The sequence below is a fragment of the Bos javanicus genome, chromosome 11 (assembly GCF_032452875.1).
Source record: "Bos javanicus breed banteng chromosome 11, ARS-OSU_banteng_1.0, whole genome shotgun sequence".
NCBI classification, from domain to species: Eukaryota; Metazoa; Chordata; class Mammalia; order Artiodactyla; family Bovidae; genus Bos; species Bos javanicus.
In genome coordinates, this window is record NC_083878.1 from 71,566,334 (window position 1) to 71,580,850 (window position 14,517).

At 38.2% G+C, this 14,517-nt stretch overlaps 1 protein-coding gene across 5 annotated transcripts in view; it reads right to left on the reverse strand.

Annotated features, from left to right (window-relative positions):
• Positions 1 to 14,517, reverse strand: part of BABAM2 (BRISC and BRCA1 A complex member 2) — a 438,330-nt gene that overhangs the window by 280,094 nt on the left and 143,719 nt on the right. For all 5 annotated transcript variants that reach the window (XM_061431264.1, XM_061431265.1, XM_061431268.1 and 2 more), the window contains one exon: positions 2,716 to 2,790. In XM_061431264.1, the coding sequence (XP_061287248.1) occupies positions 2,716 to 2,790 (75 nt within the window). The remainder of the gene's footprint in view (positions 1 to 2,715; positions 2,791 to 14,517) is intronic.

Genomic DNA, 14,517 nt, shown 5'->3' on the forward strand with positions numbered 1-14,517 from the left:
CTGACTCTTAGGGACCCCATGGACTACAGCCTAGCAGGCTCCTCCATCCATGGGATTTTCCAGGCAAGAGTACTGGAGTGGGGTGCCATTGCCTTCTCCCGGAAAATTGGACGCTACTTGTAAAAGAATGAAACATGAACATTTTCTCACATCATATACAAAAATAAACTCAAAATGAAGTAAAGACCTAAATGTAAGCTCTGAAATCATGAAACTCCTACAAGAAAACATAAGCAGAACACTCTTTGACATAAATCACAGCAATACTTTTTGGATCTGTCTCCTAAGGCAAAGAAAACAAAAGAAAAAATAAATCAACAGGACCTAATTCAACTTAAAGCTTATGTACAGCAAAGGAAACCATCGACAAAATGAAAAGGCAATTGACTACATGGGAGAAAATATTTTCAAATGATATAACCAATAAGGGGTTAATATCCAAAATATACAAACAGCTCATATAACCCAATATAAAAAAAAACCCATATAAATAGCTCATACAACTCAATAAAAAAATCAAATAAAAAAGACCTAAATAGAAGGGGCAGAAGATCTAAATAGACATTTCTCCAAAGAACACAAACAGATGGCCAACAGGTACATGACAAGATGCTCAACACTGCTAACTATTAGAGAAATATAAGTCAAAACTAAAATAATATATAACCTCACATCAATCAGAATGGCCATCGTCAAAAAGTCTACAAATAATAAATGCTGGAGAGGGTATGGCGAAAAATGAACCTGCCTATACTGATATTTTTTGTCCTGTTGTTTTACTCTCTTTGCAGGAACTAAAAGATCCAGAAAGATATTAGTGTTGCAAGGTAGGTCTTTTACTTAGAGTAGAAAAAGTACTTCATTGTACTTTGGGAGAGGAAAAAAAAAAACACTTTCCAATTTTGCCAAATAGGTTCTACCTTTTTCCTATCTGACTGGCAAGGAAAGTAAGGGCATAACAATCTGAAGATAGAATTCTTAGAACAGAAAATACAGAAATTTGATTTTGAAGAGGGGAAAAAATTACATAGATTATGATCCAAGAAGTGGGTTTTTTTTTTTCATTTGACCTTCAAGAACATGAGCAGAGGCAACACAAAGTTCAAATAAACAGGATAACCATTCAAACTGATAAGGCCCAACAGATCAAAGCAAAGACACTGTAACTATACACTAAGGATTAAAGTGACTATGTGAATAATAATCCTCTCATATACTATTAAATTTTGTTTTAAATGAGCAGAAATAGAGTTTTAACTGGACATATGGAAGTCAGTGAGTCTGTTACGTAAGAGTCTCCAAGGAGACTTTGTTATTCTAATAGAGCACAGTAACTGTTGAAACCAAATTAATTATGCTTGGTAATTACAGGTCTAATATGTATATTTTCCACAACAGAAGTATTGAGAAACTAATATAAATTGCTAACTTTCATTCTCACTTGGATTTCACAACTCTTGGATACAGAGTGGGAAAACAGTCAACTAGAAATAAAAAATGAAAATTTAATGAGGCACAAAAATCCCATGTTTTACTTAGGGGGGAAAAAACTAATAAATCCCATGGGTAGAATGCTAAAAAAAAAAAAAAAAGCCCTAATTTTTCCTATGGTCTACAGTTTATATTCTATCAGACTATACTTTAATTCCAATCACTATCAGGAATAATCTCATGTTATTTATGACTACAATAATACACAGGAATACTTGCACGAGGATTTTGTCTTCTCTCTAGACTGTAAATATGATTAACTCTCTGAATAACATCAAATTTGGAAGGCAGAAATTTTTCTTACATTACAGCAAAGCTATTATCACCACAGGCTAAACGTGGCTGAGGCGATACCCAAAACCACATCCACGATAAACTTAGGCCCCTGTCTCAAGAGTTCCTGTTCAGAACTTGCCATTTCACTGGTCCATTTAGTTTCTTTCACCTGACTTCCCTGGTGGCTCAGTGGTAAAGAATCCACCTGCCAATGCAGGAGACCCAAGTTCGATGCGTGGGTTGGGAAGATCCCCTGGAGAAAGAAATGGCAACCCACCCCAGTATTCTTGCCTGGAGAATCCCATGGACAGAGTACTCCGGTGGGTTACAGTGCATGGGATCACAGAGAGTCAGATACGACTGAGCTACTAAACAACAACAATCACAGCCTCGTGTGGATTTGGGTTCCATCTCTCCTCTACAAAGCATTTTGCAGACCCCTTCCCAAAGCAGCAGCTCCCAAGCCATCCCCTGCCCTCGCTGTATTTTAAAGTACCATATACACTGACCTAATTCAGTTATAGATCTCTCTAGGGCAGTCCAACTTTGAAGATGCCTGAGATCAAGTGTTAACATAAATAAAGAGAATGAAATGCCCTGTAACACAAAATAGTTAATATGCAATCCTACTTAAAGACAAAATGAATATTAAGGTAATTTTTAAGAGTCTTTCATCCCCAAAAGATCATTAACTAAAGGCAGTCTTTTTCCCAAGGCTTAATTTGTTTATACTAATTTTATCTTATAAGGAAAGTCCATTTTGAAATTACTTTTTAGGGCTACGATTTTAGCTGTTAGGTAACTAACTCACTGGATCTTCATGCAATAAAACTTTTAATAGAATTCATCATCTAAACAAAATGTTGGCAAACTATACAAATATTCAAAGTTAAATAATGACTTAAAAAGCTCAACTGCATTCTCATAGCGATAATCATACATTTTTACCTTGAGCAGGTACGTGGGAATATTGCTGAAATCCACTGGCAACTTCAAAAGGAAACGAGCTGAAAATTCACCAGTCTGCAAGAAATAAAAAAGGTTTAATAATAAGATTAAAATAAAAAATAGATTATGAAGTGACAATTACAGCCAAGGCCACAAGTTCAACCTATTTGAACTGTAGGCATCTTCAATTTGGGTTTCCTAACATCAAGCAAGAAAAGAAAGTTGGAAAAGCAGGGGAGGATCAAAAAGCATTATTAAATTATTAGTTACTAAAAAATACAATTAGAATTTTTAATCTGCATTTTAAATGTGCACTAGAATTATAATGCAGTAGTACTACCTTTCTGTTTTTTAACAGTATCAAAAGAATACATGAATGTGTGATTTTTTTTAAATCCAAACAATAGGCACAGACCTGCCCATTCGATTCACCTGATTTTACTAAAGCATTCAGACCATTTCACTTATAACCCATGGGCTACTGACATAAATCACCATCCTTTATACTACATCTGGAAGTAAGAACAAAGGTCAAACTTCTATCCATGTATATAAAGGAGTATATCAGCAGGTACCCCAAATAAGACTCTAAATTCCTGATGATCTGTTAATACCATCATCATCAACTAAAATTTTTCAGCAGTTCTATGAACTAGTCTCTATAGGAAAGATGTACAGAGGTTTTGTGATTTAAAACATTTAACCAAGTTAAATAATAACTTCTATTTTTTTTCTAAAACAGAAAACTCATGTAAAAGTTTCCCTCTCAATTTAAAATGGGAAATCATCATAATTTATTGTATTTTTTATGATGGGAAAGACTAAGGAATGACATTAAAAAAAAAAGAGAGAAACAACTCTGTCATGGTCTAGAAGGAGGGGTTTTTCCACCTGTGCTATGCAGACACCTCAGAGTTCAAAGAAACTTCTGCAAAGGCAACAAAGAGGGGTGCTGAGGTAGGAGGGTCTAGGTCTTTCAGCCTCTCTGACAGCAAGCCTGCAGTGCAGCTTGGGATTTCCTTATGATACCATGGGTTTTCTTATGATGTGCTGTTTGAACAAAGAACTCTCGGGATGAGCTAGAACTACTCTAAAGAGTGGTCTCTGCCTTTTTCACATTATGACCTCTAAAGAGCTCCCTGAATCTCTACCTCTTCCCTCCTGACAAAACAAGCACTTCAAACTCCCTAACACATCTTTAAATGTAGCAAGCATTTATAAACATTTTTTATGGATGGGTGGATGAACACACTTAAGGATGTATGCACACCTCTTACATAAGATTTCACAAGAGTCACCACTCCTTTCTACAAACACCCAAGTGACTGGCTTCAAGGTCCTGGCCCTAACTGTGACCTAAAACCTTGAAAATGCAAACAGAAATATAAACCTTGAGCTCAAAAGATAAAAATGATAGCTACCATCCACATAGTTGTGTGTTGTTTGTTTTACTGCATGCAACATTTTTTCACTAACATCAACCTCTGGCTAAGGACAGAGTACTTCTTCAACCCCACAAGCCTAATCCCATGACAGAAAAGGCAGAAAACAGAGAACCAAATGGCCAGAATCAATGCTGAGGTCCCAGAAGTCATCATGCCACCAGGAATGCCAATGGTGAGAAATGATGCTACTCCTTAGGGCTCAGCAGCTGTGCTCTTCCTTTGATATTTATTCCTCTTTTCAGTAAATACTAATTTGATTCTTCTGGTCTCTCAAGCCAGAAACCTCAGAATCATCTTTGACACAGTATGGAACCCCAGTCGCACAGGCTACTAACAACCGAACACTTAAGAGAACAGCTGAGAGCCACTTAAGGATCTATAAACACTTCGTCATGATGGACAGGAGAAGGTTTGTGAAAGAGCCTGATAAAATTCTTATCTTCTGTTATAGTCCCAGATTATTAGAAAGTGTGGTTTTAGTCGTGAGTCTGAGTGAACTCTGGGAGTTGGTGATGGACAGGGAGGCCTGGCGTGCTGCGATTCATGGGGTCACAAAGAGTCGGACATGACTGAGCGACTGAACTGAACTGAACTGAAGCTGCTAGAGGACTAACATACCCCGTGAAGTGTAAGTACAGGAGGTCATACTTTGAAACAGGTATGTATGGGAGAAACAGAATTATACAGGAACTTATAAGAGGGGAATATGGGACTTTTCTGTAGGCTCAGAGGGTAAAGAGTCTGCCAGCAATGCAGGAGACCTGGGTTCCATCCCTGCTGGGTGGGGAAGATCCCCAGGAGAAGGAAATGGCAACCCATTCCAGTATTCTTGCCTGTAGAATTCCATGGATGGAGGAGCCTAGCAGGCTACAGTCCATGGGGTCGCAGAATTGGACATGACGGAGCAACTAACACATAAGAGGGTAATCCAGCCCAGTGAGATTTTGGAAAGAACAGAAAAGTCTCCCTTGAGTGATGCATACAAGGCTATAGAGGGAGGAAGACTCATTAAAGAATACAGGTTCCCAGCAATGTCCCCCTTTTCCATCTTCTGTAAACTCTATTTTTTCCTCTTTATCCACTCACTCCCATCAGCGTGCAAACATCATTTGAAAGGTCTTTCTTGACTTCATACCCTCTTCAGGTCCCATCTCATTTCTCTGTTCTACTATACAAAATTATCTTCTCTAGAGATTAGTCTATATTTGACGTCTACATTTTCTCTTTTATTTTTCTCTCCAAAAGCCTCTTAAGTCAGCCCTGCCACCACATCCCTCTCCCAAAACAGCTCACGAAGGTCACCAGTGACCACACCATTGCCAACTCTAATGTCCTTTCTCAGTCTTTATCTTCTTGCTGTTCTATCAGCAGCATTCCAGCATAGCTGATCACTCTTTTCCTGGAAACTTCTCTACTTGATTTCCAAGAGCCAGTCTCTCTGAGCTTTTTATTTCACTGGCCCTCGCTCTGGTCTCCCTAACCTCTTAATACTGTTGTATACCAGCACTTCTTCCCAAGACCTCTTTTCTTTACACTCCCCAGGTGACCAGGTTACTTCATCCAGGTTCCTGATGTTATGCCGGGATGACTGTCAAATATTTTATCTCCATCTCAGATATTTTTCTACTTCAAGTTTCATTTATCCAGCTATGACAACAAAAACCCAAATCTTGATTTTGTACTTTCCCTTTGATATTCATTCCTCGTTTCAGAGAATGGCGATTTCATTCTATCAAGCCAAAAAACTTCAGCATCACTCTTGACTCTTATGTTTCTCTTGCGTCCACATTCCAAGTGGCAGCAAATCCTGCTGACTCTACTGTCAATTTATATCCTCAGTCCAGCCACATTCCACCACCTCCACAGCCATCTGACCTGAGCCATTGTTATCTCCAGCCCAGATGACTGCAACCACACCTAAACGCTTCAGCCATCGCTCACGTGCAACTGATTCCCATCACCACAGGAAGACAGATCGTTCAATGTTCGTCAGATTACGTTTCTCCTTGGCTCAAAAGTCTCAGATGGTAGTGATTTAGCTTCTTCATAGAGGCATCTGACAAGGTAACAACTGATCAAAGATGTGAAAGAGGTGAGGAAGTAAACCATATGAAACATGGCGGAAATATCTCAGGTAAAGAGAACAAGCGTAAAAAGGCTTGATGCAGGAGTCCACCTGGATGTTCAAGAAACAGCAACAAGGTCAGTGTCTCTGGCACAAATAAGCACTAACACTGATCTCAGGTCTCCTAGAAACTTTCCCAGTGTGCACCACTGCTAAACCCCTGTAGGCTGTGCAAGACTCACTCATAAAAAGAGTGAACATTAAATGCCTACTAGATAAACTCCCTACCAATCAATAAATAGCCATTTCTACCTACTAGCCTAAAAATGTCAACCTGTAGGTTAAAATGTTAACAAACTCTGATCTTTTAGTTTATTAAACTCAATGGCTCTTACAGTATTTTTGAAAACAACAACAAAAGAAGTGAAATGTGCAATTTAAAAAATTAAAAACTCTTCTATATATAAGGTAATCGGAAGATATTCACATATTTAGCCCTTGGACTCATTTGAACTGCCAGTTATTTTAGTCCATGGGCTGCATTTTAGCTCTTTTGCCCTATTTTAGCTTGCACAATGTATTTTTATTCTACTGGCTATTTTTGCCCAACATTCTTTTTAAAATGCTCAGACGATCCCTATTTTATCCCTTCTCAAAATGTTGATCCTAGAACTAATATAAATTTATGTTTGGTGGCAAAAGACTGATTTATACAGCTAAATTCACAATAAAAGAAATGTTGATCTCAGGATTAATATTATTTATCAGAAAAGGGCTGATTTACATAACTAAATTAATAATAAAAAAAACCTTAAGAGTGTGTAAAGAATTTGAACTTTTTGGAAACCTTAAAAAGTGCTTTATGATCTCTAACTTTCAAGCCTACTATACATTCTTTATTTTGCCTTTGAGAGAACAAAGAAAATTTTGCACTTGTTTCTAATAGTGTCAGAAACGTTGGAGACTAAGGTTCTAGAATTCAGTTTTCAGTTGCCACGGATTTTCCTTGCAACCTGTAAGTGAACCCTTTTTTGGGAAACTGAGTAAACAGTGATTGAAAACATATCTTATGTAAAATTTGAGCCCCAAACATTACATGAGGAGCATAACACAAGTGAAAACTCCTCAAGTTCGACCTCAGACAGTGACTCTTCCTGTGTTTTTATATTTGAAGTTCCAAGAGTTATTCAAGCAATTTACAGCCACTCTGTTGCAACATCAAAGACTGCTTCCATAGCAATCTTTCCTGTAAGCCGAAAAGGAGACATTTAGATGTAGCCAAGTCAACAGAATCATCTGATTTCCTTTTTGTCAATCCTTGGTCAAATCTTCTCTTCGATAGACGCAGAAGATGATCTGACCTACGACCGTTAAAATGTCAGCCGTTCTGCCAACTGCTTTAATGGCAATCTCCCCAGCATTAGCAATAAAAATGCACATCCTCCCTTTCCTTCAAGTTATAGTACATTGGCAAGTAACTTAAACTAACAACGCTGAGTTTTGGCAGTTTATTAGGTCTAAGCTTTTCTTCTGGTAACAGCAGCTGCATCCTAGTTCTCTTTTCCTTTCAGAAGTGGCAGGTAGACATCTTGTGCAGAATGGATTCCAAAACAAGGTTGCTCTGCAAAGTGAAATTGTATTTCCTTTCTTAGAGACAGTCTGCTGTCAACAAACAAGCTGTTATCTGAAATTGACTGTCTTAATGCTTAGGTGGCTAAAAGCTAAGAAATACTCAAGAGTGACTAACTTCAGCTGTGTGACAGCTTGGTAGATGAATCTTCAAATGGACTCAGAACCAACAGCCTAAATCTAGAGACTGTTCCTTGTTAAATGCATAATTATCTACCACAGGTGAGAAGGAAAGCCAAAGTTAGTCTAATTAGAACATCTCACACTTCACAAAAATGTTTTCTAAGATATATCATTTAGTTATTCCCAAAGCCCAGTTCAGTAGGAATAATTCATTTACATCGACTTTAGAAATGAGAAAACTGAGGCTTAGAACAGTCAAGAAACCTGCCTGAAGTCATTGAGAGTGTAAGAGAGAGTCAAAACTCAACCTCAAGATTCAAAAGTCATTCACCTATTCATTACTGTGGATTAAGAGCCTCACATGTGCCAGGCCTTATATGAGGCACTACAAATACAGTGAGTAAAAGAAACATGATTCCTGCCCTCCTGGAGCTTATATTCTAGTGAGTGAGTCAGTCATTAATCCAAAATAAAATAATACTCCCATAATTTAAAATCCCCCAAAAATAATATCCATAAAAGGGCAGAGAGCTCTGAGAGCATATTCAGGAAGACCTGGCCTGAAGCCCCTGTCCAGGCTTTGGGGCTCACTACTTGAGGGAACTTTAAAAAGCTGAGTCAAAAGACCGTGTGGAAAAATAAACAATCAATACCAGCCAGGAACTGATAAACGTCTTCTATTCTGAATAAAAGACTAAATACCAGCCAGGAAAACTGTGAAGAAGAAAAGCAATGAAAGGAAAAGCAATGAAAGGAGGCTAGCTATACCAAACAGCAAAGCATCATATAAAAACAAAGTAATTATAGCAGGATAGTCTGCTGTTACATCAGCAGACATACTAATGGGACAGGAAACCAGTCCAGAAGATTTAGTGCCTAGCTGATAATGTGGGACAACTGGGTAGTCATCTAGAAATAAATAAGACTTAGACCCATATTTCACATCATATATAAGGAAAAACTCCAAGTGGACTAAGGATTTCAGTGTAAAAACTGAAACCATATAGAAGAAAACACTGACAACTGTCTTTATACAAGCTGGCAGCAGGGAATGACTTTATAATTCAAAAGCCACAAAAGAAAAGATAGACAAACTGGACTACCTGATCATAAAAATTGCTTGGATGATAAAAACCACCATCAACAAAGTTAAAAGACAACTGGCAAACTGAGGAAAGTATATTTGCAACTCCATCACAAACAACAATGCTCTTAATGAAGAGATTAAAAACCCAAGAGAACAAAAAGAAAGGATAAACAGAAAAGAAATACAAGAGACTCTTAAGCATATGAAAATATGCTTAACCTCATTCATATCAAAAGAAATACAAATTAAAACTAATTGAGTATCATTTTTCACCAAACAGACTGGGAGAAATCTATCAGCACTTTAAAGATAGCACTGCACTGTCTTCTGATCTCCACTGTTTTTGATGAAAAGTTAGTGGTGACACAAATAACTTTCACCTATATGTAAAGTGTTCTTTTCTGTGGTGGTTTAAGATTTTCTCTTTATGTCTGATTTTCAGTATTTTGACTATGACGTGCCTTGTTTTTTCCCTGCATTTGTCTTGTTTGGGGTGTGCTGAGATTCTTAAATCTGTAAATGCATGTCTTCCATTCTATTTGAAAATATCTGGGCATTACTTAATCAAATTATTTGCCTGCTTTCTTTCACACATATTAGATGTTTAGATTTTATCCCATAAGCTCTGCTTTCCCTTCTAAGTATCAACCTCCCATCTAATATCTGCCTGCTTTTGATCACTCTCCAGTGCCTTAAGGCACATGGCTTTGTATCTGTGGATGAGTTAGTCTAACAGGAGCTACCTGGCCATTATGCAAAGTGGAACATGACAGAAATCTGCAAATATGCTTAATTTACAACTGGCAATGCTGTGGAGAAACAACCACTCTCATATGTTGCTGCTGGGTTAATAAATTGGTATAAACATTCTGAGGGCATTCTGGTGATAAAATTATAAACATATATAATCTTTAATCCAGCAATTCCATTTCTAGTTATTTATCTTATAGACATACTGGAACACAGGCAAAGTCAGATGTACAAGATTATTTACCACAGTGTTATTTGTAACAGTGAAAGATTTAAAACAACTTTAATGCCCAACAATAAATTCATAGTAAATAAATTACAGTTCAATTATTCAGCATAGTAATATACAATCATTTTTTTAAAGGAATGCTTATATGGAAAAAAGATCTGAGCTATATAAAGTCAGAAGTAAGCTGCAAAACAGGGTATGTAATATATGTTACTATTTGCATAAAAAGGTGGAATATCTATGTATATAGGGGCTTCCCAGGTGGCACTAGTGGTAAACAGCCCATCTGCCAATGCAGGAGACAGGAGAGATGCAAGTTTGATCCTTGGATCAGGAAGATCCCCCGGAGGAAGGCAAAGAAACCCATGCCAGTATTCCTTCCTGGAGAATCCCATGGACAGAGGAGCCTGGCAGGCTAGTCCATAGGGTCGCACAAAGTCAGACATGACTGAAGCAACTTTGCATGCACACATGCATATATGTATGTATATATGTGTATGTGTGTATTTGTATTTGCTTATATGTGCATAAAGAAACCCTGAAAAACTACACTAGATAAAAGCTACACCAGCGCTTTTTGGGGTAGGAAAAAGAAAGGAAGGAGGTTTGATTTGGGTGGACACAAGACAATGATGGGAGGGAGACCTTTTACTATATACATTTTGATTTCTGAACACTAGAATATATTACCCACTCAAAAACATTTTAGAGATTTGAAAAATAAAACTAGAAGTATATATAATGAGATGCTTATAATCATATACTCATTCATGTATTCAACAAGCATTTATTGAGCACCCACCATGCCAAGTTCCAGGCTGGATAATAGAGATGTTAAGATCAACAAAATACAGTCTCTGTATTCACAGAGCTTAAAGTCTATCTTGACAGACAGACAAAATATTACAAAGGGATGCTTGGAGGGAGATATTTACAAGATGCATTGGAGGTAACTAAGTTAGGACTCTTAGTTTCAGGTGAGAGAATTCTAATTCAAACTAAACTGAGCAAATAAAAGATACTTTATTTTAAAGATATGCAGTATCTCAGGGAATCTAATATTTTAAAAGCAGTCCAACCTCAGTTCAAAGAACTCTAATGCCCCCAGGACTTTCTGTCTCTTATCTCTGCTCTCTCTGTGCTTCATCTTACTCTCTATTTACCACTTTCTGATTCTTTTGACTAGATAATTTGAGGGGAAAAAAGGTCCTAGATGTACATGTTACAGACCAGCTACTCCTAACAAGACCAATCTTACTCTCACAACTAACTCCAAACTCCTAGGCAAGAACTCTGCTTGGCTCAGGTGTCTCCTGATCTAATCAACACTATTTCCACAGTTTTTACAATGAAAAAGTTACTGTTACCACAAATTCATTGAAAAGAATTGAAAACCAGGCAACTCTTTGGGAGAGGTAGGGTACAGTTATACATACATTTCCCCAAAGCCCTAAAAAAAAGTCTGAGGACCTGTCTTACAGAACACTTCAAATACGAGATTCTTGATCTTCTTCCTTTTATATGTAGAGAGAAGCTTTTTAAAACTGGACTCAGTCAGTTCTTTGAAGATACTCATACGTTCTCCTCACGCTGAGGAAACTGTGCAAGGGGTGCCCCCAACAGCTAAGTACTACCAAGAATGTGGCAAGGCACCCAAGACTTCAGAACCAACAAGTGGCATCACAAATACAAGTGAGGTGACACAATTCCAGTCCTTCCTCACACGTTGCTCTACGAGGTGCGGGCAAAGGATTTCCTCTGTGCTTCATATGTTTCTATAAAACCAGGTTTTTTCTACTTGATGGGCCCTGCTGCTAAAGGAAAATTGGAATTTTCTACTGATCAGTCAGTTCAGTTCAGTTGCTCAGTCATGTCCGACTCTTTGCGACCCCATGAATCGCAGCACACCAGGCCTCCAAAAATAATAATAATAAAGGTCCTTTTAAAGATTAGTAAGATTGAAAAACCTACCATATTTAAACATCTTGAGATATAAAGAAATTTAGGCCCAAACATACACACCCATACATGCACACAACCACTTTTAGTAAATAAAGTAAAAACCTGACAAATAAACGGTTGTGACAAGATCCTAAGTACTCTTAGTGACATACAGGTCAAAATCCAATATAGCAAATTCCATTACACAAACAATAAAAATTTTAGAGCCCCTGTCATTGGTTCTATTATTTTAAATACTGTTCAACTCCCAATAGTTCCATGCGGTTAAAAACAAAAACAAACAAACCTGGACAGTTATAAGAAGTGACTCTAATAGATTTCACTACCATGATACACATTTTTCCAAAGGGGCAAACACAAGTTTATCCCTGCCACAGGTGAAATGCCACCAGACTTTAACTCCCAAGTGGCATAAATTAAACAGAGATGATGAGAAGCCCCTTGTATCCTCTGCTCCATGTGGCAGAATGGTGTCACCAGAATATCTACTCCATCATCATGGCCAGCAGTGAAAGGGTCACCCTTTTCCAGACCCTCCAGGTATTCTGATCCTTCTAGGCAATTTGACATTATTTAACACGCTCGTAAAGTAATGCTCAAAATTCTCCAAGCCAGGCTTCAGCAATACGTGAACCGTGAACTTCCAGATGTTCAAGCTGGTTTTAGAAAAGGCAGAGGAACCAGAGATCAAACTGCCAACATCCACTGGATCATCGAACAAGCAAGAAAGTTCCAGAAAAACATCTATTTTTGCTTTATTGACTATGCCAAAGCCTTTGACTGTGTGGATCACAATAAACTGTGGAAAATTCTTCAAGAGATGGGACTACCAGACCACCTGACCTGCCTCTTGAGAAACCTATATGCAGGACAGGAAGCAACAGTTAGAACTGGACCTAGAACAACAGACTGGTTCCAAATAGGAAAAGGAGTGCGTCAAGGCTGTACATTGTCACCCTGCTTATTTAACTTGTATGCAGAATACATCATGAGAAACGCTGGACTGGAAGAAGCACAAGCTGGAATCATGATTGCTGGGAGAAATATCAATAACCTCAGATATGTAGATGATACCACCCTTACGGTAGAAAGTGAAGAGGAACTCAAAAGCCTCTTGATGAAAGTGAAAGAGTTGAGTGAAAAACTTGGCTTAAAACTCAACATTCAGAAACGAAGATCATGGCATCTGGTCCCATCACTTCATGGGAAATAGATGGGGAAACGGTGGAAACAGTGTCAGACTTTATTTTTCTGGGCTCCAAAATCACTGGAAGTGGTGATTGCAGCCATGAAATTAAAAGACACTTACTCCTGGGAAGGAAAGTTATGACCAACCTAAATAGCACATTCAAAAGCAGAGACATTACTTTGCCAACAAAGGTTTGTCTAGTCAAGGCTATGGTTTTTCCAGTGGTCATGTATGGATGTGAGAGTTGGACTGTGAAGAAAGCTGAGCACTGAAGAATTGATGCTTTTGAACTGTGGTGTTGGAGAAGACTCTTGAGAGTCCCTTGGACTGCAAAGAGATCCAACCAGTCTATTCTAAAGGAGATCAGTCCTGGGTGTTCTTTGGAAGGAATGATGCTAAAGCTGAAACTCCGGTACTTTGGCCACCTCATGCCAAGAGTTGACTCATTGGAAAAGACTCTGATGCTGGGAGGGATTGGGGGCGGGAGGAGAAGGAGACGACAGAGGATGAGATGGCTGGATGGCATCACTGACTCGATGGACGTGAGTCTCAGTGAACTCCGGGAGTTGGTGATGGACCGGGAGGCCTGGCGTGCTGCGATTCGTGGGGTCGCAAAGAGTCGGACATGACTGAGTGCCTCAACTGAACTGAACTGAATAGCCATATTTAAAAAGGTAAAAAAAAAAAAAAAGGTGAAATTAATTTCAATAATATATATCCAGTATATCTAGAATACTATCATTTCTGCATATAATCAACATGAAAAATTATTAATGAGACCACTTTCCGTGCCAGTTTCCTGAACTCTGTATTTCACATTTGCATACATCTCAGTTCAGACCAGCCACATTTCAAGTGCTCAGTAGCCTCATGTGTGTTATATGACTAGTGTATGACACAGTTTGTTGTGATCTACAGAGTCAAAGGCTTTAGCATTGTCAAGGAAGCAGAAGTAAGATATTTTTCTGGAATTCTCTTGCTTTTTCTATAATCCAATGGAGTTGGCAATTTGATCTCTTGTTCTTCTGCCTTTTCTAAACCCAGCTTGAACATCTGACTGTTCATGTATTGTTGAAGCCTCTGCCCTAAAGGAGCTTACACTCGAACCACCTTGTTATAAAATTGATCAAACAAGGAGACCATAAGGATGAGATGACTCTAATGCCTTGGTAGCCAACTTAAGCAAACGGAAACCTAAGCCAGAATCACTTTCTGTAAATGCCTTAAGATTAAGAATAGCCAGTCACAAACAGCCAACTAGTCTTTTCCAAATAACGCAACCACTTCAAGCTCTAGCCAAACAACTGCCTTGCTTTTCTTCCA